Here is a 25,069-nt window from a genome sequence, read left to right on the forward strand (position 1 = left end):
CAGTTAGTTATAAAAATGAAAACTAGTTAGAATACTAAATATAAACAGATTATTTACATTAGTTTATAAAAACAGATTTGCGTTTAGGAAAAGTTAAAACTAGTAATTTTCACTTCAGTTTGCTAGGCATAATAAATTCCTTGATTTTCAAGGCTGACCCTATTTGCTTGGTTAGCAATGTCAGTTTAGGCCTGCGGGATGGAATTTAAGGAATCACTTAACTGAGCTCTGTTTCCAACTAGGTAAGTTACCAACTGAAAGAAACTCATTTTTATATACAACCACTGATAGCTTAAGTAACGTTCTAACTTTTCCAAACATTCTGGGTGCCACAGTTATCCTATACTGCATTAACTTGTTTTCTAGCTAGGAATAATGATACTTTTATTCACTTAAAAACTTGTTAAAACTAATTGGTCTGGGGGGAAACCTACTTCCAGTTTTATCAGGGTGCTCTGAATTAGCAGATAATTGATCTAATAGTTTAGTTGATCTAATAAAGTTCAAAATCTAATATAATCAAAGCAACTAAATGACATTAGTAAAAGAATTAGAAACCTTTATTCTAAAGAAGTCATTTTTTAAAAGTTAATTATTTTGCTCTCTTCATATTTGGGCAAAACAGCTTCATACATCAGGATGTCCTTAAGTGAATGCCAAGAAACAGTGGTTCCCAAATGCAGCTGGGGTGAAATGAGAAAATAAGGACAATGGAGTATTTTTTCAAAAAGCTACATTTATTCCACTTAAAGGACTATCTTGTTCTGAGAGTGTCCTCTTATGAAAAAAATAACGGTGATAATACAGTGATTTCCTTCCAATAACTTGGCAAAATAAATTGGCAACCTTGTCCAACCCAAAATTTTGGGAAATATTACTGGTCCATGAACTCCAAAAGTATGGGAACCACTGCCACATTAAAGACTAGTTTTGCAGGTTAACAACTGTTAAATAGAAAAAAGCCTCTGTGGTCAAATGTTTGAAAAATCATATGAAATTCTGTAGTAGTATTTTCCAAACATCTGACCACTAGACACATTCAGACCCACTGTTAATTGGAAAGACATAAAAGTCTCAAGTGAAGAATTCCTGACTTTGGAATTGCAACAGTTTTCTTCAAATGAAGTTGATGCTAGCATTTCAACAGAGTCTGGCCTATAACTTAGCTGAAGCTAAGGAAATGGTATAAGCAGCAACATTATCTTAATATTAAACTTTTAATATCAAATACATTTTTGTACATTGTTACTAATTTATATAATTATAAAACAAACTCCAAAAGCTCCATAAAATCAGTAAGGTAAAAGCCCTTACTGAATATTATATAAACTTCAGATGTTACCAGGCTTGATTTCAGGAAAAGTCATTGGTTTTTGATACAAATTATCTACAAAACAATGTGGTATAAATGATATTTGAATTTTACAATAACGTGGCTGTGATCTGCCCATTACTCTTTCATAGATATCCGGTGTTTACAGTTCATTTCCGTTCACGCATTTCTGCTGTTGAAGCCTGGTTCTTCTCAAAGACTCTAGCTGCTTGGCTCTGAGCCATCGCTCCCTCGACAGTGTTGTCTGACCAGCACTGAGAGACAGAAACCTAGTTTGAGAAATAGAAACAAACTTAAGTCTAGACCTGGGAATGCTGATTTAGGAAACAAGACCTGCAGTAGGCCCACAAAGAAGTCAAGAGCCAAGTTAGGTTTCTACAAAGGAACCCTTTGGGCAAAGCTGGAGGTCAGCTCACTTTGAGGCTTAGAGCACGGGAAGCATGCATGCCCAGTTCCACTGATGTGATCGTGGCCAAACAAGTTCACTTCAATGAGCCACTTCACAAGGTGGTTTAAAAGGAAAAAGTTCGCCCGGATGGTGTAGCTCAGCAGTTGAGCGTTGGCCTAGGATCCAGGAGGTTACAGTTCTATTCCCAGTGGGGGCACATGCCCCAGTTGCGGGCTCAGTCCCCAGTTGGGGGCATGCAGGAGGCAGCCGATCAATGACACAATACTGATGTTTCTCTCCCTTCCTCTCTCTGAAATCAATAATGATATTTAAACAAGAAAATGGGAAAAGTTCATTTCTATTTTTAAAAATCTGCACCAGTTATTACTAAGTAGGGGGCCTTATTCATGGCTCCCTTTAAGCAATTACAGACACGCACTACTCACCGAGCCACAACGAGCAACTGGTGGAGATCATCAGCAGTGATGCTCTGAGGGTCATTCTTACGCATTTCCACAAAGTCGTCTTCCACTGCCTTTATCAAAAGAGTAAACGGACTTTAAAACCGTTCCTTAGGAGGAAGTGACATTTGCATTTAATAGGGAAAAGGAAAGTAACACGGTCCCTTGGCCGATGTAAAAATGAAAAAGTCAGCCCTGCTTCTTAGACAAATGAGGCAACGTGGGTAAAAGGGTTGAGAACCAAACTTAATGCGCGCAGTGCTGCTACTGAGGGCGTCCCAAAGCAACGAAACGAGGGAGGACCAGGCAAACGTGAGCAACGTGCACAGCAAACCCGCTGCCGTCACACACGGAAGCGTGATGTCAGTGAAATGGCAGAGTAAGGGCTCTGAAAAGTCTGTCCATTAGCGGGAGTAAGAACACTAGAAAAAAGGATCCGAGTCAGCATCATAAGAACTGGAAATTCACCAGATGCTTGCAACCACCTGAGAAGCACGTACTCAGGAAATGCGGTAAGAACACAGCTTTGAGGAATCTTAACTCGCCCCGTTCCCCACCCCACCCCACCTCCCAAGCTGCCCTGGAACTGGACAGCCGGGCAACCACTGAGAGAGGATAGTGGGGTAGAGCTTTCAAAGCACCATTGAAAGAGAATTGTCATTATTTGACTATCTGGCGGTTCCCTGGAAGAACCCATTTGCAAAATTGTCTTTAATCTGACTTGGAGCTTGCCCAGTGTGAACTGCATCTTCCCCCAGGTCATTTATTTAAAAAAACCAGGAGGAGCAATTATGGACCAGCTTAGCTGCCTGAGGAACTGGCTAACTGGTACCCTTAAAAGGAAAAATAGGGAATGAGATGTCCCTGTGTGTGTGATGTGTCTATATAAATAAATTCCTAGGAATTTAGAAGGCCACATACATGCACAGACCTGTGTGCATACTCAGATCTGAGCAGGACCTAAGCTCTCACCTCTGAGTAACCTTGAAGCTCTGTACAGGCAGAAAGTGAAGGAAGACTAGGGTAGAGCTATAAACTGCATGGCTGAGTGTTGAAGGCTTGCCCCAACATGGATACATGGCCCCTTGGCTTAGACTGGGAGACATTCTATCCAATCACTGAGTGACTACTAAGCTAAGAGAGCAGAGACTTCAGTGCCCAGAAGAACATGAACTTGAACTAAAATTCAGAAAATTATACAACAACAAACCCTAGGGGATGGGGGAATCTGTTGGCAGAGTTGCCACATCATATTATTTAAAATACCTGCTTTTCAACACAAAAATTAGACATACAAAGAAACAAGAATGTGTAACCCCATTCATTGGACAAAAAGAAGTCAATAGAAACTGTCCTTGAAGAAACCGAAACACTGGACCTACTAGACAAAGGCTTTAAATCAGCCATTTAAAATATATTCAAAATACAGGAAACCACGTATAAAATAACAAAGAAAACATGAGAATGATATCTTGCCAAATAGAAAATATCGATAGAAATTACTTTAAAGCAAACAGAAATTCTGAAGTTGAAAAATATAACAAATTAAAATTTCACTAGAAAGGCACAACAGCAGATTTGAACAAGCAGAAGAATCGGCAAACTTGCAGTTAGGGCAACTGAGATTATCCAGTCTTTGGAACAGAAAGCTTCATGAGGAAATATGAACAGAGCCTCAAAGACTTGTGGAACACCATTAAGAGTGTCAACATACATATAAAAGAATGCCAGAGGGAAAGACAGAAAAGGGGCAGAAAAAAAAGTTAAACAGTCTCCAAATTTATCAAATTTCTTGAAAACTTCCCCAAAATGTGCATTAATCTGCACATCTAAGAAGCTCAACTCTACGTGGGAAAACTCAAAAGTGATCCCCACCTAGATAAATCAGTTAAACTGTCAAAAGCCAAAGAGAGAATCTTGAAAGAACAAGAGAAAAATTACTCGTGTACAAAGAATCATCTCATCAGAAACCACAGAGGCCAGAAGACATTGGAGGACATTCTTGGAGAACACAGTGCTTTGTAAATAACTCAAATGTGTCGAGAAAAAGCCCACAAAATCAAGAATTCTGCGTCCAGCAAAAACTAGTCTTAAAAAATGAAGGCGAAATCAAGACATCTCCAGATAAGCCAAATGTTAATGAATTTGTCACATGTCAATCTGCCCTACAAGAGTTCTTCAAGCTGAAACAAAAGAACACTGCAAAGTAGCTCGAATCCACATTAAGATCACTGGTAAAGGGAACCACATGGGTAAACATAAAAAGCAGTATAAATGTCTTTTTCTTTGTAACTTTTTTCCCTCTGATTTAAAGATAACTGTATAAAGCAATTATTATAAATGTTGATGGACATACAATGTATAAAGATGTAATCTGTATGACAATAAAGCACAAAAGAAAAAAGAATGAAATTGGAAAGGAGCAAAGTTTTTGTAGTCAACTGTAGCCCCCAGGGCAACTACTAAGAAAAAAAACAACTTGTAAAAGACATGGAAATTAAAATTGTAAACTAGAAATATCTATTACAAACAAAAGACAATAACAAAGGAATAGAGGAACAAAAAAGACATGACATATAGAAAAATGGCAAGATTACCTTATCAGTAATTACAATAAATATAAATTGATTAAATACTCCAATTCAACACAGGGAGATCCTTTATTTTAACCCAAACATACCTTGGTTATTTCATCAGATATGCTATAATCCAGGAATCTCAAAAGGGTCAGATAAATGCGGAATTTATTTAGCACAGAAGGCAGCACTGCTGAGAGAAGGCTGTTCATGTACTCCTCCATGTTCGGTGGAATTAGCTGTGGTTGTAAGTGGATCTGGCAGTCTGCCTGAAAAGAGAAATAGTACATAGTACTTTCCAAGTTCTGAAATTAATCTAAAATTTCAGGAGGATGGATGCATTATCTCCACCAGCCCCTAAGGGAATTAAAAATACCATTTATTATTGGGGGGAGGTCATTTTTTAACATTAATTTATTCACACTATATTATAGTACCTCGATAATACTTACAAAAGTTAGCCTTTTCTTGGTTACTTATGTTTCCCCAACAGTATCAACAAACATATAATAAGGTAGCCAGCCTCTAAAAAGCAGCTAATTAAAATGTTTAGATATTTCCTTAATCATGGAATTTGTAGTCTACATTTTAATCACATTTCCCCCAGATAACTTACCAACGGGCTTTCCTCCTCACTCACAGGAAGTTTTCTCCTAAGTCGCAACTGAACACTATTAACAGAGAAACCGGATGCCTTCTGACAGCATATTTCTCATCATTAAGAGTTCTGCCAGCTCTGTCAGTCACTGATGACTTACCAAGGCATTTCACCATAAAGCATAAAAATAATTATCAGGTGGACTAGGGACACTTTAAAAGGAACTCTGAAATATTTCTCACATAAAACTGGCAGAAAACAATGGGACAGAGGCAATAAGAACAAAGGTGTGGAAATTAATCAGGCAAGTTACTGATAGTTTCTACTTTCTATGCCTAGATGTGGGAGTTACTGCCGCCAACAGCTCTCTGCCCGTCTTGTGATTTGCTGATACCCGATTCTTCATAGATTTAAAGTTTTCATCCCAAGGCAGGAATAAAATAATTCCCTCATTAATAATCAGCAGCTACAATTCTGAAACAAGTTTAACTTAGTAATTAGCAGTAGCTGAGACACAAAACAAAAATATATCTTTCCAATATAACCTCCCTCCATTAAAAAATGACTCCTCATACCGGTAGGAGTGATCTTCCCTCCGAAGTAATCAAAACATTAATATTGCAGGGGAATTCCATCTGGTGGTAACTGAAATCATAATCCACCTTCTGCCAAGTTATTAGGTTGCTCAGGGCTGTCACATTATGAACACCTAGAAAAGCAAGAAAATAATTTTTTAGTCCTTTGATTTTAATCACCTAAACAAATAGTTTTGCTGACACTGAGTATAAGACATGAGGTTCCTACTGCTTTAAAACAGTATATGTCCAATTTACTAAGCTAAGTGTTCATTAGGTAATATTTCCCACACCATATCTAATACCTAGCATCTGGTAAGCAATTAGGCAAAAAATAGGTTCCCAATTAAGTATTACTTTCTATGTGGTATGTTCAAGAGGGCTAAAACAACATGGTAGAACTGCTACCCACAGGGATATGGTTTTGATTTCCTACGCACTTCTACATTGCTTTTAATTCCACCTTTTCCTCTTGAACTTATCACTAGCAGTGTCTTAATTCTCATTTGAGCACAGCTAAAGCTATCTACTTTCTTCTGATCTTACAATGTTCCATAAAGAGGTTAGTTCAAACCATCTGATCTACTAAATTTTTTCCCCCAGAGATTCTTTGAAATAAAATTTTAAATTTCATACTGGGCAGTAAAAGTTTTATTACATCTTTTCTACACTTTTTTTTTAGGTAACATAACTAAAGACGAAACTTCTTTTCAGCCTTGTTTTCACTACTTGTTCTATCACTGCACTACTTTCATAAAATTGTACAAAACACAATTGATATACACAATTTATACTATGTGTCTTAATTAAATTCAGATGGCAAGCCCTTACCTTAAATATTTCTGAAATGCGAATCTGTCTCTGCTTAGTTACTCCTTAGAAGTCACTACCAGCTCTGGCTTTAACGGGTTAGAAATGCTGGGGAAACATCCACGTACGTACCTGCAGTGTCGAGCTGGCCTTGCTCCAGCAGAGTTTCATCGATTACGAGAGAAGTGTTGCTGGGCAGCTGGAGCAGCCCACTGACCAAGCGATTGGCTGTATAGTCTTTGTGGGGAATGAATTTCAAATGGTTCATGTTCTCTATAGTCATCTGTAGACGGAAAGACTGCAAAGAGAAATTCTTCAGTGAGCAAGGAACTAAGTTTCCTGTCTTAAGAAAACACATACTTGGGGTTATATGTTTTACATGGAAGAACTTGTCAATTCCCGAGAGAGTAGTCTCATGGTTTCTTGAGCTCTTTTAAGCAAAAACAGTATCTATTTCCTAAATGAGACTTTCATTATGAGCTGCTTGATTCTCAACTGTCTTGTTCAATATTCTTGAAGATAAATTTATTTTCCCAGTGAACCAGAAACAAATATCCAGAAGCTTTTAAGTTCTTTAACCTACCACAGGGTAACAAAACAGAAAATGTTTATTTACTAATCAAGATGGGGAGAGAAAAGCCTAACTTTCCTCCATGCTCCCTGAATTTAAGTCACAGTCATTCATAGACCACTGCAGATTCTTGAACAAACCGTTTCAAGAAAAACCAAGAAGCAGAGCACACTGAGCTACAGCCAGGCACTGCAGGTCTCATTACTCGTTCCACCGGGCTGCATGCCGCCTCCTCAGCCAGTCTTAACAGTAAAATATGTCAAAACCGTCTGCACCTCCTCCCAGCTCCCCGAGCCCACCACTCCCAACCCCCCTGCACCCCGCTGTGCACTCCACTCTGCTCTTCTCCCTCTCTAGCCTAAACGGCAGTACGGTGGTGGCGGTGAAAGCTGGGGTGCGGGAGAAGGGTGTCAAGAAAGAGGTAAGGTATCATTTTCAAAATGGAGAGGACTTTTGTACTTTGGCTTTGTTGAAATAAAAGAAAATGGGAGAGGGAGGCCACATTACAGACACAAGCAAACCACCTGTAAAGAAGCAGAGTCTGTGGAAACAAAAGATGGCTATGAGCAGGGTCCAGCTCCACATAAGCAGGTTACTCATACTCTATTGTGAAAACTACGCAAGATACTAAAGAGGCAAGTGTTCAGATGCACACAAAGGATACCAAATTACACAAGTAGGCTTGTATCAACTAAGAGTATAATTTTGAGAGTAGCTGTAATTGGGTTCACTATTAACATTTACAGAATTTCTGCTAAGGCAACAAAAGTGAAATGTTTAGGGGCAAGTATATTTTAAATTATGGAGCTTGGCAGGCTTTGTTTCCTTGTAAAGACATCTACTAGAATCTCAAAGTTAAACATCTGGGCTGAATGAAAGACATTTAGATGGATTTTTCAAGTGTGCTCAGATTTGTAATACATAAATTTATATTGCTCTTACTGCTGGAACGAGATGCTGAATAATTCGATATAAGTGCTCTGTGAAGGTACTATTCCGCGGGCAACCACTCAAGTTAACTGTAAATTTTCCTAGTGGAAGAACGTCTCTTCTTGTATATCTAGAAAAAACAGATATCAACCAATAAGATACTCAGGTGATTTCCATCAAAAAGCAAACATGGGAAAATGAGCTAATAGTATCGCTAAAAATAGGTTACTCTGAAGTTGTTTTATTTATCAGAATGGTAATAAAACTAACAGCTAATACTTCTATGAGTGCTGACCATGCAAGGCCCTGTTCTGAGTGCTTGAAAGCTTTCTCATCTAATCCCCAAACACTCTGAGGTAGGTACTAGTATCTTTGTTTTACAGGTACTAGTATCTTTTAGGTGACAGGGCTGAGCTCACAAAGCCTCCAGGAAGTAGGAGAGCTAGGTTTTGAGCACAGGTGGTTGGTTCCAGAGTCTGCTCGCAGCCATTCTCTATTACTGTCAAATCCTAGTCGAACAAAGACCTACGGTACAAAGATATCTACTGCAGCGTGGTTCAGAACAGAGAAAAGGTAGGAAAAGGTAACATTTAGGGAAACAGTACAACTGTCTATAATGAAATACTGTGCAGTCATTAAAAAGTTCATCAAGAAATAATTAATGGCTGTGACTGAACACACATAACCTGACGGTGGTATCCAATTAACTCAAAAAGAGAACACCACACACAGAAAGGAAAAAAAGACACTTAGTTTACTAGGTATTAAATGGTAAGAGCAAGGTATGGATCTGAGTTTAGACTATAACTGAGATCTGTAGAAATGTATATATATATGTAAACTAAATGACACGAACATGCACCAAAATGTGTTAGCTGAGATGATCTTTAAGTGGTGAGATCACAGATGATCTCTATTTTCTTCTTTATGTTCTTGGAACTTGTTGAAGCCACACATTACTTTTAAAATCAGAGAACATGGAACTAGAGTGAAAGGAAAGAAAGGAGTGCTCATGTCCACACATAAATTATATGTGCACACAGCAGACCTCGCTGTTAGGCAAAGAGCCTTGGGATGTATAAGCAGAGAATTCAGAATGCAAAGAGGATAACACAGTTCATTTTACTCAACAGCCAGGTCCTTTATCTGATTCTGGCCCCTAAATTTAAAGAGGCCATCAAAATGCTCAATGTGAAACTGAGAAAAGGTGGGAAAAGGACCTGGTCTTTGATTTGGTCTAACACTTGTTACACTGAACACACACATACCACTTGATGGCAACCTCAGAATCCTTCCTGCTCTTCCCCCTTCAACAAAGCACCAGTGGCCTTATCCCACCAGGAACACAGCACTTACACTGTGGAGATGAGATGTAATATAAGGTATTCAGCAGCCAAGCTATCTCCCAAAAGGGCATGCGTGAGGAACCCAAGCAGCTCTGCTCTGACGGGAGACAATTCAGACATGAAGGCTGAAACACCTAGAGGAGGGAGGAAGAGCAGACTCAGAGTAAACACACCGGCTCCTCTAGGGTCAGGTTAGAGAGATAACTCTGTGGGAAAAAGCCCTAAAGCCAGCAGACGACTAGCAACGACTTGTCAAGATCGGTCAGTAAGTGGTGCCAATCCCCAAAATAAGACAGCTTGTGTACTTTTAACCCCCGCCCCCCCCATTTTAACGAAGCAAATTAACCTAAAAGATAACAGGGCAAAGAAACAGTGATTATTCTGATGAGTGAGGACCTGACTGACTTCCACCGTGAGCACACGTCACAGGCAACTCCTGACACACATTGGGGACAACAGTCTCTGAGTCACGAGGCTTTAGCACTTACACTTACAGGTTTTGCTCTCCTCTTTGTTAAGGCAAGCTGGCAATAACGGATTGATGTGCTGCAGCTTCTGGGCTAAAACCACATGAATTCTTGGCACTAATGATGCAGGAGGGCTGTGCACTCTCTGTTCTTCGGCTGTGTCTGCGCACTCCATCGGGTCCAGGAGCGAAGAGGCATCCCTGCGGAGAGGGACAGCGCTTGAATTCATAGGCACAACAGGAACAGAGACGCAAAAATAATGTACATCTCTGAAAAAAATGAGAATTCAAGCCAAGAACAGTTCTACCTGTACATCTTAAAGAACAGAAAATGGCTCCTCACTGGTGACCTCACAGAGCTCAGGCTGGATGGATGACACGGTGCTATAACGTATTTATTCCATTCAAGAAAAGTAATGTCTGTACTCAGTGTGCGTCACTGTACTACATGGGATACAGTAAGTCTACTCATTAGATTATTTCAAAACAGATACTCTTTCTTGAGCTATCAGCTGGAACATCAAATGTCCCAGAAGGTCTCAAAAACATGAGTCTTTTTCTCAAAAGCCATCAGGTACCTATTATTCAAGCATGTGGAAAATCCATTCATCTCTATCCTGCTAATTGTTAATTATTAAAAAAAAAAGGAACAAAAAGACTCACCTTTCATCATTATTCAGTATACTTAGCACAGGATCCACGGAGAGTATGCCATATAACTCAAGAACATCATTTACTTTGAAACAATCCCAGTCCTCATAGACCTAATAAGAGACCACATGACATCATGTTATTGGGACTAAATAACACCAAAAAGCGTAAGATATTAGTCTTAAGGAAAGTAATAACAACATCGTAGAGTCCTGTAGATCAGGACATGAACCATAAAGCAACTCCTTTACTTCATAAATTGAGACCAAGAGCAGTGAAGTGCTCGCCTGAAGGCATTCTTCTAGTAGCAAGGAAGTTAACAGCTAACGCAGGACCCCGAATCCCAGCCCGCCTGTTGTCACTGCAGCACATTACAAAGGAAGGGCTTTCCCCAAAGGATGGTGGACAACCACGACCAGAAACACGCATCATCTCAAAGCCTATCACCACACACCTAAAGGAGGGAAACAGGGTTTTTAGCTTTGGGCTTATCTGCAAACCGTGCAATGTTAAGAGGATGAACAAAAGCAGACTGGCCAGGAGGTTTTTCACTAGAAAAAACAAGCTCTCAAAGCTGTGTATCATGATGGCCTTTAATAACTGTCAAGCCTCCTACTGGTGAGACCCAATATAAGTATGGCAGGAAAAATACTGGAATTCTGGTCCTTGTGTGACGTAAGTAAAGTGTCATTAAAGTTAAAAGTTAAAAAACCAAAACAAACAAACATGGAAATTCTCAAACGATCATTTCTGAAACGTGTATCACTTGTTAACCTATCAGGACTGAAAAAGGAAGATAAGCAAAATAAAAGAACTATTAATATATTTTTCTTCTATTTTAAATACAAGTCAGAAATGGATTTGGGTAAGAAAAGGAAGAGTGGTGAAAATAAAGTAGATATTAGAAAGTTAGACATAATATAGAAAGGAAATAGACATGAATTTCTGTGACTGAAGTATTCTTTAAAATGCTATGGTAGACGGAAAAATGGACCTCCCAAAGATGTCCACATCCTAATCCCTGACCTGCAAAGATGGTATTTTATAAGCAAAAGTGACCTGCATAAATTAAGGACGATGAGATGGAAAATTACCCTGGATTATCTGGGTGGACTTAATCTGATCACATAAGCCCTTAAAGTTGGAGAATCTTTCCTACTATGGTCAGAGGGAGATGTGACCTCTAGAAATAGTAAAAGGCAAAAACCAACCAACCAAAAAAAAAAAGTCTCCCCTAGAGCCTTGAGAAAGGAATGCAGCCCCGCTGACACCTTGATTTTACCCCAGGAAGACCCATGTCAGACTTCCCACCTAACGCCTGAAAATACATTTTTGTTCTTTTAAGCCACCAAGTTTGTGGTGATCTGTTACAAAAGCAACAAGAAACTAACACAAATGCTAAGAGATTTCCATTTTAATTTCTGAGACAGACCACGTCTATATCAATGTCAGGTCTGTGAAAGGTTTACCTTCACAAGGCATGCAGGGCCCTTCTCTCCTGGCAGTGGGAAGTTCAGGTCAAAAGGAGAAGAGAGGTTCAGGGAGTTCAGTTGTTGTCCAGTAGAAGCTTCAGTTTCTAGACGTTTTGGCTCGCCACACCACTGAAGACCACCAACACTCCCTAAATTCAAAAGAGAGCACTGTACTCAGTCATTTCTAAGGCCTTCTGCAGATCAAGAGCCTTTCAAGTTTGATATAAATGATGCTCCTAAGCTTACAAACTTCTTACCATTTTTAAGGAAATAACATACTAGGCAAGGCCCTTGTCTGACTTATAAAGAGAGCAAAGATTATTATGACGTGGAAAATGTAATCACTGTTTCTCCTACAATAAAATGGCAAAATATTCCATCAAATTTCCAGTGTACTTTTAAAAGTTACTATTTAATATGGTTTCTCTGACATCTCTGACCTAAAGAGTACATGGTCTACTGGCAACAGAACCACCCTAGTAGAACACACAGTTTCTACTTATAAGCAGAATAAAACCACATAGCACTAAATTCACTTACCAAATATTTATTAATATCCACCATGTACCAGGAATTAGACTAGTGGTTGGGGATACAAAGATGATTAAAAGAGCCTCCAGCCGTGAAATCAGTTTAGGGCTCCTAACTAATTAGAATCAATATGTCACCTGCCATACCAAAGGACATTGCTTGGCAATAAAATGAAATGAACTGCTGACATGCAAAACAACTTGGATGGATCTCAAGGGAATTTTGCTGAATGAAAAATGTCAATCCACAGAGTTTACATACTGTAAGATTCCATTTATAGAACATTCTTGAAATGACAAAATTACAGAGAAGGAGAACAGATTAGTGGTTACCAGGGGTTAATGACTTGGGGGAGAGGGAGCAGAGGCAGGAGAGAGGTGTGCATTCATCACAATTTCCTGACATTTTCAGTCTTACTAAATTAAACAAAAGCACCACTATTCTGAAAGAAACTAATAATGTTTTCAGATATAAATAAATTATTTTAAAGATAAACCACTATGTTTCCATATTACTTGAGCAGAGATAAAAATGAATATAAAGAAAAAGACCTTTTTTCAGCTAACCACTTGCGGCCCTTAAAAACTGAGAGCAGAGCAGCCACTTCGCACTACGTGATGCCTAACTGCAGTCTGACCAGAGCACTGTAAAAACTCAAAACTGTCTACAGTTCTGATAACCGTGAAAGCAAGGTTGTAAATCATTGCCCACTCCTAATCTATAGCTGTATTAGATACCAATTCACTCTGAAAACAAAGCGAGTGAGCGAGAAGCCTACAGAAAGCCTGCAAGCGCACACTACCTGCTGGTCTGGCACCTGCATGCTGGTCCTTCTGCTTACTGGGCTGCAGGTCCGTGTCTTCATCATCTTCGTAGCTCCTCTTGTGACGGCTGGGAGTGTAAGATGTTGAAGGGCTGACTCGAGCTTGGTTTGCATTAACATAGGCGTTAAACAAAAGGTTAAGAAAAAACCACTGTGTACTGAGGACTATCCTAAGTAATGCTAATTATATGACTAATAAAAGAGTAAGAATTTGTCAATTTGCTTAAAACAAAAATGTATTTTTTTTAAAAAAGCCTAGACTTCCAGTTCTGGTCACAAGAGGCTAATAGCTTGATCTATGCCCCTTACAGCTGCTGCAAAGACACGAAGCAGCTATTTTCAAGCAGCTATTTTCAATCAGACAACAGGGAGCAGAAGGTTATGACCCTTGAATGAGGAGTGATATACCGGGTAAACTCCACTTTATCCCCAACTCCCTCTTGGGGGCATTTTCTAAATTACAACAAAAGAGAAGGGGAGAGAAAACACAGCACATAGTTCAGGGCTGCTGAAGCAACTAGAATCTGCAGACCTGTACTAGAGGGGAAGGAGTTCCCCTGCAGGACCCAGAAATCTGTGCAGGTTCCATTGGGGTCTTTGGCCGAATATAAAATGGTGGATGCACAAGGCAAGATTCTTTGAGGCCTAGCGGAGAACAGGTGCTGGTTGGTCAGGAGCTAAATGGAGGTTCTGGAAGTTGTGCAACACTTAGAACTGGACCCCGCTGAACATCCTGGGCACTGAGGTGAGACCCAGAAATAGCACATCCCATAAGTGAGAACTATGTCCCATACAGCAAGGGCCGCTCCAAACCCACCTTCACAAATCCCAAAGCCAGGCCTCGACATTCAAGAATAGGTAAAACGAAGCTATGGCGAAAACTCAGGACAGCGGCCGCAAGGGAGGGGAGTGGGGACTAGAAAAAGGTACAAGGGAACTTTCTGGCACAAGTTCTTCACTTTGACTGGGGTATAAAACACTGACGTATACTCTTACATTAAATCTATGCATTTCAGCATATGTCAACTATGCCTAAAAAATATTACTAAAAAAATTAAATAAGAAAATAAAAGATGAGGATGTTTCCACAATCTCCTTAAAAAATTAGAATTAGTTGTAATTTAAAATTTTACTTATCATTGTAATCTCCTTTTCAATATACTTAAGTCTACCTTAACCTTTTTAACAGTACTTCACTATAGGAATGTACCACAATTTTATCATTTCTCAGTGATGAACACTTAGACTGTTTTACAGCCGTGTTTTTTCCCAAGCTACCTAAATTATGGTCTTTTCAATTAAAATAATCAGGGACCACTTAATACATAAGTAAGTTCAGATAAAGGATATTTCTTTCACCCACACAGATTCCCCAGGCACTGGAACACAATAGAAAGTCTGTCTTTCCAAAGTGGTAGTTCGTGGAGAGTTTAAATCAACTTCTTGTTGAGGCTGTGATGACATATACACAAAAAAAGTATTTTTAAAATTTTATTAAGAAAAGCATAATTTTAAAAAAATTAGCAACTACATTTTCATGTTATTTATAAAACCAGCGTACATATTTCACATTGAGTTAACTGAATTAACAAGCAGCTACTAAATCTAAACTATCATTTTTTAAAACAAAACGGACATAAAATCATTTCACATGCAACAATAAATGTACTACCTTCCCTCAAATCCATAATGCACAGCACCCTACCTTACAAAATTAAATCCTTTTAATAAACAAACACGGTGCTTTATTTCTTTCAAAGACAAAGCACCTGGTAACCCCACATCTTTCATAGGAAATGTATCAGAATCAGCCTATAAAAAGGAATTTAGTGAAATACTCATTATGAGGTAGCTCTGAGATGATATCCAAGACTCAGCTATTATTCCTCAAAAAAGCACATTCTGTGTTTCATGTATGCTTAGAAAAGTGCTAAGAGGTAAAGGACTGTAACATTCAAAAATTACGTTAATACATTATTTTATAGTACAAAAAGAGCCTCTTAAAAAGTAAGAAAGATGTATACTCCATATTGTAGGGGAAAAGAGATGACTCAAAAGACATCAGGTTTGAGCCTGAGATAATATGTGTAAGCTGGGTTTTCTGTCTTCTTTCTTTCCAGGCCTGAAGTCCTCTTTCCTGGTATGGTACTTCTACGAATGACTCTTTACCCACATGACACAAACTGTGTTTGCCTTAGGTGGTCTCACAGATGGACAGTCACACCTATTTTATTTTCCTATTTCCAGATGCTGAGATGACTGTGCTACAGTGATACTGTATTACTATGTACCAGAAAAAATGGTACATAAAATATTCAAATATTAGCCTAATATGAGACTTAGGGCTCCTTAAACAAAGGGATGTGGCAAGCATTTAAAAGTTGATTCGTCAGACTTGGCAATACATCTAAAGGTCATCATGTGTAAGATGAAACAAATTCATTTTTCATAAGTCCATTTCTCTAAATTGTAGGAAGTTACATTTTTGCTTAACAAAATCTTTTCGGCCACCTTCCAAATTAGGGTTGTCCTTTTGTCCACGTTGGGTCACTCAACTAGAACACTTTATTCAATGAGGAACAACAACTGTGATTGAATGGGCTAGGATCAGACTCTATAAACCAATTTCCTGAGGTTTGAGTAAATAGCAGTCAGGCTCCCAGATGAAAAAAGCCCTAGAAAACCTGATTCAACTAAAAGCATGGATCTGCAAAGCATAGAATTAGACCCAGACTGAGGTCCCACCTTTCTGAGGCCCTGCCTAAGCACCTGCCTACTCAATCCCCACCTGTGACTCTTGTTTTCTTTCCAAAAATTGACAGTTACTGTCTGTGCTTCAATAGGACCAGATGAAAAACACAGAAAGAGCAAAATATGGGAGACTTTTTGATTAATATGCTTATTTTGACACGCTGATTTTTTTTATTATTAAACTAGAAATAAATTGTCAACTTCCCCCAGTTACAATGCCAGGTATGTCGAATAGGTTTCTGAGGGCAGTTAAATTTTGCATGTTGTTCATGAGCAGAAACGCATTTTTTAAAAATGCAGACCTACTGTGTTCACTCTTGTGGTAAGCTTCTACCTCAAGACTGTCCCTTTCACAACTATAATCATACCCAGTACTCTGCCTTCTTGCCTCTCCCATTACTGACATGTAAGAAAGCACCTACTGCTTCCTTTACCAGAGAGGGTAAGTTTATTAAAAACCTTCTTCCTCCCAGGAAAAAGGGACAGAACTTGATCAAGTTTAATTAAGCAGGTGCTGAGCCCCAAGTTAATCTTCCACTTCCACTTCTTAAAAAATTTATCATAGCCTGTAATTTTTTAACCAAGTACATAGTTACTGGGAAAAGAAATAAATTAGTTTTATCATTTATAACATTCCACCTTCTAAGAGATTTTTAGGAAACCAAAAATATAACAGAGAATAACATAAGGACAAAAGCATTTCACATGACTTCTTAGAACTTATTTACAAACAAGATAAATTTAAGATCAACCAAAAGAAAGTAATAAATTCTCTGCTTAGGAAAAAATCCTTATTAAAAATGTTTTATAGATCTTAAAAAAATACATACCCCACATTCTGCTACATCTCTGTATTTTCCAAAATGAAGAACCTATGACCCAAACAAAGGAAAACAGTATTATAGCAGTAAATTTAATTCAAAACCTTAATTCAAAACCACCATAAAAAACACTAATTATAAACGGAAAGTTCCATGATAAAAAGCCATACATACACGTGCTTTTGTGTTTCGGTTCACCGTTTCATAAACTCCCATGTAAAACTCAGGGTCAAACATATCCTGAATCATGCAGCGAAACTTCACAAAACTGTTAGGTTTCAAATAATGAAGGGGAACCTCATTTAATGATGGTACCTCAAAGGAAAACGAACATGTCAATCAGGTAGCGTGTCTACAAAACATTAAGCTCATCTACACACAGACTCTATCTCCAGACCCAAACCACAACACAGGCACAAAAATCAGCCCCTCAGGCAGCCAATGCTCTCAGTAGTTAATATAACAGAACTGCAGGACAAAAGTACTTCTGAGTTTTTCCCAGTTTGTATAATGACATTTGACTATAATTAAAATAATGCTTTTCCTTCTGAACACTTTTCAAGTAGCAGAAAGGCATCTACTTTATTGAGCTCTTTCTTCTTTTAAGACTTGTACATGCCACCCTGGCCGGTGCGGCTCAGTTGGCTGGAGCACCATCATCCTGTACACCAACTGGTTTCAGGTTAGATTCCTGGTCAGGACACATACCCAGGTTGCCAGTTTGAGTCCCAGTTAGGGTGCATGCAGGAGGCAACTGATCGATGTTTCTCTCCCTCTGTCTGTCTCTCCCCCCTCCCTCTTTAAATATCAATAAAATTAATTTAAATTAAAAAAAAAGACTAGTACATGCCCATTCTTATGTAATAAAGCTCTCACAACTACCAATTTTTTTGTCTTAGAAAGTAACAGTCAGTTACTGCCACCTAGAGGCCCCAATACAGAAACATTTAATTGCTTGAATTTAAATTTCAGTTGTAAAAGAGACCAAAATCTTTTAATACATATGCACTTACAGCACTTAAGACAGAAGGCAGTACACATTAGTTTATATATTTTTTTAATTATATGTGGATTACAATTCTACTGAGAGAAACTGGAAGTCAACCCAACCCCCTCCTCCCACAAAGAGCAATAAACTTACCCATTTAGGAGCACTATTTTCCTTCAGCTTTTCCTTAAAATATTCAACTACTTTCTTCTCCCAGTCAGGATTAACTCCATTTTGGGCTGAAAGACAAATATACTCTTCAAAGGTCAAGGTACACTATACAATAATAGACTGCTGCGGTGAGTGACACATTCAAGACAAGAAACCGCCCTCCTCCACCCCACCCCGCAAGCTGGCTGCGACGCACCAGGGCATGCCAACCTCCTGCAGTTCCTCCGAAGCCATTCTGTCCTGAGAACACCCACAGAATGAAGGGGGCACCCAGACAAAGCAGCACCTCAAGTATCCTTTGTAAATACAGCACAATGCTCTCTGAAAATATTTCTTTACAAACTGAAATGAAGAGCAGGGGTTGTTGTATTTTTAAGTTTGGGAATCAATTTTCCAAAAAGTCACATGACTAGCCCAAAGAACACCTGGTCCATTTGTCTGTCCTTATAGGAATACCATGCTGTCTTGATCACTACAGTTTGATAGTAAGTCTTAAAATCAGGTAGCTAAGTTCTTCAAGCTGTCTTATTCTAACACTCAACATTTCTACGTAACTTTGAGAACCAATTTGTTAACTTCTATGCAAGGCCTGCTGAAATTCTCATTAGAGTTACACTGAGTCTACAGCTTAACTTAAGGAGAACTGATATCTTAACAATACTGAGTCTTCCAATCTATGAACTCTCCCATGAGGGATTCTTCCAGACTCCATCTGTGTCTTTTCCCAGCTATGTATCCTCACTATGCCGCTGTAACAAATCTTAGCCATGTGTACAACTATACACTGAATCACACAAGTCCTAGTGACTCTCTAAGGCCAGGGGCATATCAATAGTTCACTTATTTTGACTGCTAAATAGTATACCACTGTAAAGTTGAACCATAATTTTCTCCAATCACCTATTGAAGGACATTTAGATTGTCACCAGGTTTTGATAACTATGAACAAAACAACTACAAATATGTGCATATAGGTTTCTGTGTGAACATAAGCCTTCATTTCTCTAGGTAAAAACCTAACACTAGGACAGTTGAGTGCATGGTAAATGTGTGATGATGATTCTGTTTTCCAGAGTAGCTGTACCATTTTGCATTCCCACCAGCAAGGTATAAGAATCCAGCTGTTTGTATCCTTGCCAGTACGAGGATATTGGTATTGTCACTTTTTTTTTTTTAATTGTAGTTGTTCTAATAGGTGCATAATAGCTCATCATGGTTTAAATCTGCATTTCCCTAGTGGAAAACAATACTGAACTGGTAAAGTCTCTATTTAAATCTTTTGCTCCTTTTTAAAATTGGGTTGTTTAATGATCATTGTGGGGGGTTTTAATATAACTGGATACAAGTTCTTTATGAGATATATGATTTTCAAAAAATGCTCTCCCAGTTTATAGTTTGTCTCTTCATTCTCCTAAAAAATATCTTTGGCAGAACAAAAATTTTTCATTTTGATGACGCCCAACTTATCAAGTTTTTGTATGCATTGTGTCTTTGGTGTATGTGTAAGAACTCACTGTGAAACCCTGGGTCTCATGGTATAAGGTTTCTTTTGGGGTGATCTAAATGATAGTGATTATGGTTGCACACCATTGTGAATATATTAAAAACCAATGCATTTACATTTTAAAATGGTGATTATAAATTACATCTCAATGAAAAAATTTGCAAAGAAAAAAAGAACTGAAAGCAAAAAAAACTACAAGTGGGTACCTCGGTACGGGAAGAGCATACTTTTACTCTTCATTTAATACCATTATGTTTTTTTGTAATCAAGTGCAAGTCATTATTTAATGAGTTAAAATGCATATATACACCTTTATGCCTTTGGCGACAGCTGCCCAAGCCACTGTTCGCTGAGAACTTTGCCCCGTGGGGAGGCGTGGGCCTCAGTAAACACGGCTGCCTACATAACAGAACGGGGCTCTGGCCACAGATGACTAGTGTGGGGGGAACTTGACTCCACGCTGGGCCAATCAGTTTCTCCAACCCTGGAATTTGGGATTAAACGGAAGGTGCTAACTAGTTAGTATAGGTTGAAATTAAGAACAAGTGAATTTGGGAGCTGTGTGCAGTAGAGATAAAGTTGCTTGGATGCCTGCTAGCTTTCCAGTTCCTGATCCACGCAGCAGTCTCTCTGGATACCAAGCCACCCTCCCTGCCTTTGGATTCTACAGCCTTGTAACAAATTACTCTTTTTCAGTGGCCTACCAAGGGTGGGATGGTAGGAGAAAAACAAGACGGGAACAGACAAAAGAGGGTGAATTGTCTGTTTAGAATCATTCATGGTGACAATAAAAAAGCATTTATTAATTCAAATTTTTAATCAATTCAAGTAAAGAAAATTTCTTTTAAATAAAAAATTATTAAAAGAAAAAGAAGTGTACAAAACTTTTAAAATTTAAGATTCCTGCCTCTGCTTAAGGAAAGCAATTTGGTATGGGGCCTGAAATGAACAATCACTGGGGGACTGACTCATTAGCATTATGCATATAATAGAGCCCAACAGAAATCTGCTGAACTAAAGCATTCCTAAATCTTAATTTAAGCCTTGGACCTCAAAATGTCCTGTATATAAAATCTTTTAGAAACTGGAACTGAAACATTAAAGGCATTTTATGAAGGCCTGCAGAAAAAACTCTACATATGAACAATTGTAACATGGCAGATAAAATTCACAGAATTTCAAAGTTTCTTATCTGAGCCAAGAATAATTAGGATGCTCACAAATTCTCTGAATCAATATAAGGTCTGCCAGGACTATCCTAAGTTTGAGATTTGTGGTCCAGAAACCATACCGATTTATATCATTTCTGATTGGTTAACCAGTCTTTCCCCACTGCCTCTGTTCAATAAATGTTACCAAGCACAAGGTTTATTTCTAGGCAATGAGGATATACTGGTGAATAAGGCAGATAGAGGCCAAGACTCTTCAGAGTCAAAATCCAGCAAAGGAACCCAAGAAACAAGTAAAAATTTCAACAACGAACTTTACATGGTAATTTCCAGGACACATAGGATCCTAGAGTAATCCGTAGCAGGGATACTGACCTTAGGTTCCCAAAGGAAGAGTAAGATTTAGTCAGAAAAATAGAAGTGGGATGGGAAGGGGGGAACAGGCAAAGGAAGCAGCTAATGCAGAAGGCCTAGAGGCAAGGTTCAAAGTGAAAGAACTGAAAGAGGGTTCAATATGAGGGGTGATGTCGTGAAACGGTCTGAGAGCTAGGCAGGGGTGCAACCAAGAAAGGCCTCATAAACTACAACAGACATGTATTACTTTTCTATCTGGGGGGAAAACCAATTTAAAACAATTTCCTACTAAACCAGAAAGAGTCTAGAAGTTTTACACCTGACATACTTCTCACACAAACAAACCCTAATGCTGTTATTATAAAGGTATTCAATATATTCAGTGACAGGAAAATACAGCAAAAAATATATATCATACTTAAGAACAGCTTCTACAAAAAAAATCATGACTACAAGACAGTATTAGTTTCTTCTCTGTAAGACACAACCTATATGGGAACAAGACATTCGGGGAAGGGATGCAACACATCAAGGTCTAGGTCCCCACAATTCACAAAATTTTCAAACTACTGTAAAGTCTGTACTTTATATCCATTATACCTTTTCGGTACCATGGTGAGATATGCCCCTTAGGCTCATACACTTAGGAGACAAAATCTGACACAAATACATTCAAATCTCTATCAAATATAAAATCATCTCATTTTTCCAACACAACTAGGGTATTGGGTACTCCTCATAAATAAATTTTCTAAAGATCAGTAACTGGAACTTCACCCATTAAGCACCAAAAGTTTATACTTTTGAAGGATTTTTTCTACAAAGTATGAGTCTGCACCTTGATAAACCAACTGTGCAATTTAGCCTTCACTCCACATTTGGGGGCTATTATTTTGGACATCAATTATGGGTCCAGTACTCACTAGGAACATCAATTACTAGGATTCAGTGGAGGGATATGTGCCCCTTCCTCAAAGCACCCCTGATGGATATATAATGATTTGGGAGGGGGTTGGTTTTAAATATATATACACACACACATAGTTTTTCATTTCTTCTTCACCAGGCTGTCCGTGTTCACTGGCTACCACCGGCATGTCTAGCCGAGATTTCTTCTAATTTGCTGCTTCTAGTTTCAGCCTGGGAAACCACATAACTAAACTAGTTCAAACTACAGGGAAAATTATAGAGTTGCTGAATCCCTCCCCACAAGGAATACATACATTTCACACCATCAGTTTTGGCTCCTGGGGACTATTTAGCTTCTTAGTGGGCTTAGCTCTCACCAATCTGCTTTAAATGAGCGAAGGCCACTCTACGGCTCAAAGTTCCTTCCAGACCAGTCAGGTCTGCGGGTCCAACGCGGTGATTTCTGGTTGAGTTCGCCTCCGCTCCTAACTAAGGGAGGCGTCAAATGCCCAGGTGACCGTAAACAAGCCTGTATCTTCCTGCCTGTACCCTTGGCAGAAAAGTAGCATTAACAACAACAATTGCAACTAAAATGCACTGAGCTTGTCTGCAGCATTCTAAGCTCTCTCTAGGTCGGAATTCATTTGTTCTCGGCATTTCTGGGTCGGTCTGGCGCAGACGAGGTGTGTGTCCGGCAGCCTTTAGAGTCACCCCAACAGAAGAACTAAGCGGTTACACTCAATCTTATCTGGAAAAGGGAGGATGTGTGTACGAGGAGTTAGTGCCAACTTCTGCCGCGAGCGAGCCAGCGCTCCGGCGCACCGGAAGTTTTGAAATATCCTGCAGGCTCCCCAAAGGCAAAGTGCTGCTCCTTCGCCCCGTCGCGGCGGGTCCTCCCGAAGGCTCGGGCACCTCTCCGAGCCCGGCCGCCCGCGGGCTCGGGCCCCGGCGCCGCCAGGCAGGGGAGCGCCGCCGGCAATCACGGCCGGCCGCCCGCCCCTCGCGGCGTCACCTCGGCCGCTCGCGGCTCCCGAATCCGGCAGGTGGGAGGCACCTGCGGCCCGGCTCCGAAGGGGCCGTCTCGGCGCCGGCGGCGCAGGCCCGGCGGTCCGCCTGGGCCGCGCGAGCCCCCGAGGCAGCCCCGCGTGGGGCCCGGCCCCCGGCTCGGCAAACTCGGCCGCCCGCCCGACCCGCCCCCGGCGCCGCCACTCACCGAAGAAGCCCTGCACGATCCCGAGCGGGTGGCTGAGCCAGTCCTCCCCACACGGCATCTCGCCGACCGGCGTCCCGCGCCGCGGCTCCTCCTCGGGGCTCGGCCGCTCCTCGCCCGCGCCCTCCCACGCAGGGCGACACTGGCGGCGCCGGCCGCCGGGCCTCGGGGAACGGCGGCCGCGACAGCGGCGGCCCAGGCGCTGCAGGCGACGGGAAGGCTGCGCGTCCGGGCCCCTAACCTCCACTTCGCACAATGGCGGGAAATAGGCGCCGCCGACCGCGCCGCTTGCGACCTGGGTGGAGCTCGCGCGGGAGGGGCTGCGGGAGCGCGCTGCGCGGCCCCGCGGGCGAGGGGGAGGGGGGAGGAGGAGGAGGGGCGGGCCGACTGGCCGGGGGGCGGGGCGGGCGGCGGTAGCGCGCCGCCATCTTGGAAACGGGCAAAGGGACGGGCACGTGGGCCTCGGGGAGGCTGGAGCGCGGGGGACCGGGCGTCCCAGGCCGCGCTGGCGTGTCGCTCGTTGACACCCTGTGGAAGAGTGAAGAGGAAAACACCCAAGTCCGATTTCTTCATTCCTGGTGTGGGCCAGGCGCAGGTTGGAGGCCACAACAGCCCCAAAGCACAACTCCAGGGAGGCCTCCGAGGCATCTCCGGGAAAATGCTCGGGTGCCGCAGCCTTGGTGCCCGCCCATCTCTTTTTTTCCCCTTAATGGCAACTTTTTTCTCCTCTGACATTGTGCCGCAAACCCTACCTAGCAGCTTCCCCTCCGCCCGGAGAGTCTGGCCCCCCTGAGGGAGGCCTGCATTTGGATGAGGGCGACCTTGACCTGCCCGGGCTCCCTTTGCCGTCGTCCCGGGCCCTGCGGCCAGGGCGCTGCTGCCTCACGGAGAGGCGAGCTCCTCGCTGCCAAGCGCCCGCCCGGAAGCCGGAGACGGGGGCTTCGGGGAGGTGCCCGCGGAGGGAAGATGGTGGCATCGGCACACGCACAAGGTCAAATCTGTGGTAACCTTTTCATGAGGAAATTTGGAAAATCCGTAAGTTCAATGTGTTTTCCTTACGCCTGGAATGTGCCTGAGGAAAACTCCAGTCTCACCAGCTGAAAATAGGGCATGTGAGCAGGAGGAGGATCTGAACAGAGTCTAGAAAGTAGGGAGCAGGGGAAAGAACTGAGCTCGGATCTCAAGCCCTCCTTAGGGCACAGGCGAGTCATTTGCATCGCTCAGTATGAACTAGTTAATTGGCATGCTGGGTTACACACCTGGCTTTAGGTGAGTTGAGAAAACAGTTGCAAATCCAGAGCATTACCACCATTTTTTTCATTCGTTTAGCAGAGAGGGTTGCCAGGTGCCTGGTATTAAATGGAGAAGTCTCATATTTTAGCTTCATGCCCAGTAATATGCAAATCACAGTCAACTTTTGAACAATATGGGTTTGAACTGCTTGTACTCGGATTTTTTTTCAATAAATATACAGTCGGCCCTCCGCATCCCCAGGTTTGCATCCTCAGGTTCAGCCGACTGTGGATGGAGCGGATAGAGTAGGCAGTTAGGTAGGCGTGAGAAGAGCAGGAACTATGGGCTAGGTACGGAATGTCACCAGTGCGGAAAGGCCCAGGTACCTAGCATTGGGCAAAACTAGGCTGGGACCTCGCCTCCAGGTT

The 25,069-nt window shown here is 41.0% G+C and overlaps 1 protein-coding gene across 2 annotated transcripts; it reads right to left on the bottom strand.

Moving 5' to 3' along the window:
• Positions 1 to 542: 542 nt before the first annotated feature.
• On the bottom strand, positions 543 to 23,721 carry MCMBP (minichromosome maintenance complex binding protein). 2 transcript variants are annotated; one of them, XM_081158260.1, is made up of 16 exons: positions 23,412 to 23,721; positions 18,245 to 18,330; positions 17,278 to 17,418; positions 17,113 to 17,154; positions 14,882 to 14,983; positions 13,511 to 13,655; positions 12,175 to 12,326; positions 10,718 to 10,818; positions 10,083 to 10,255; positions 9,599 to 9,722; positions 8,255 to 8,372; positions 6,874 to 7,039; positions 5,932 to 6,065; positions 4,863 to 5,027; positions 2,168 to 2,256; positions 543 to 1,602 (listed from the first exon to the last, which is right to left on the bottom strand). In XM_081158260.1, exons 1-16 carry the CDS (start codon positions 23,467 to 23,469, stop codon positions 1,476 to 1,478), a joined length of 1,923 nt encoding a protein of 640 aa, XP_081014386.1. In that variant the 5' UTR covers positions 23,470 to 23,721; the 3' UTR covers positions 543 to 1,475. The 2 variants fall into 2 exon arrangements, with proteins under 2 accessions (XP_081014386.1, XP_081014385.1); XM_081158259.1 differs by having other exon boundaries at positions 10,077 to 10,255; positions 23,412 to 23,714.
• Between the last annotated feature and the right edge of the window lie 1,348 nt (positions 23,722 to 25,069).

This window comes from Miniopterus schreibersii (genome assembly GCF_964146895.1).
Source record: "Miniopterus schreibersii genome assembly, chromosome: 14".
NCBI classification, from domain to species: domain Eukaryota; kingdom Metazoa; phylum Chordata; class Mammalia; order Chiroptera; family Miniopteridae; genus Miniopterus; species Miniopterus schreibersii.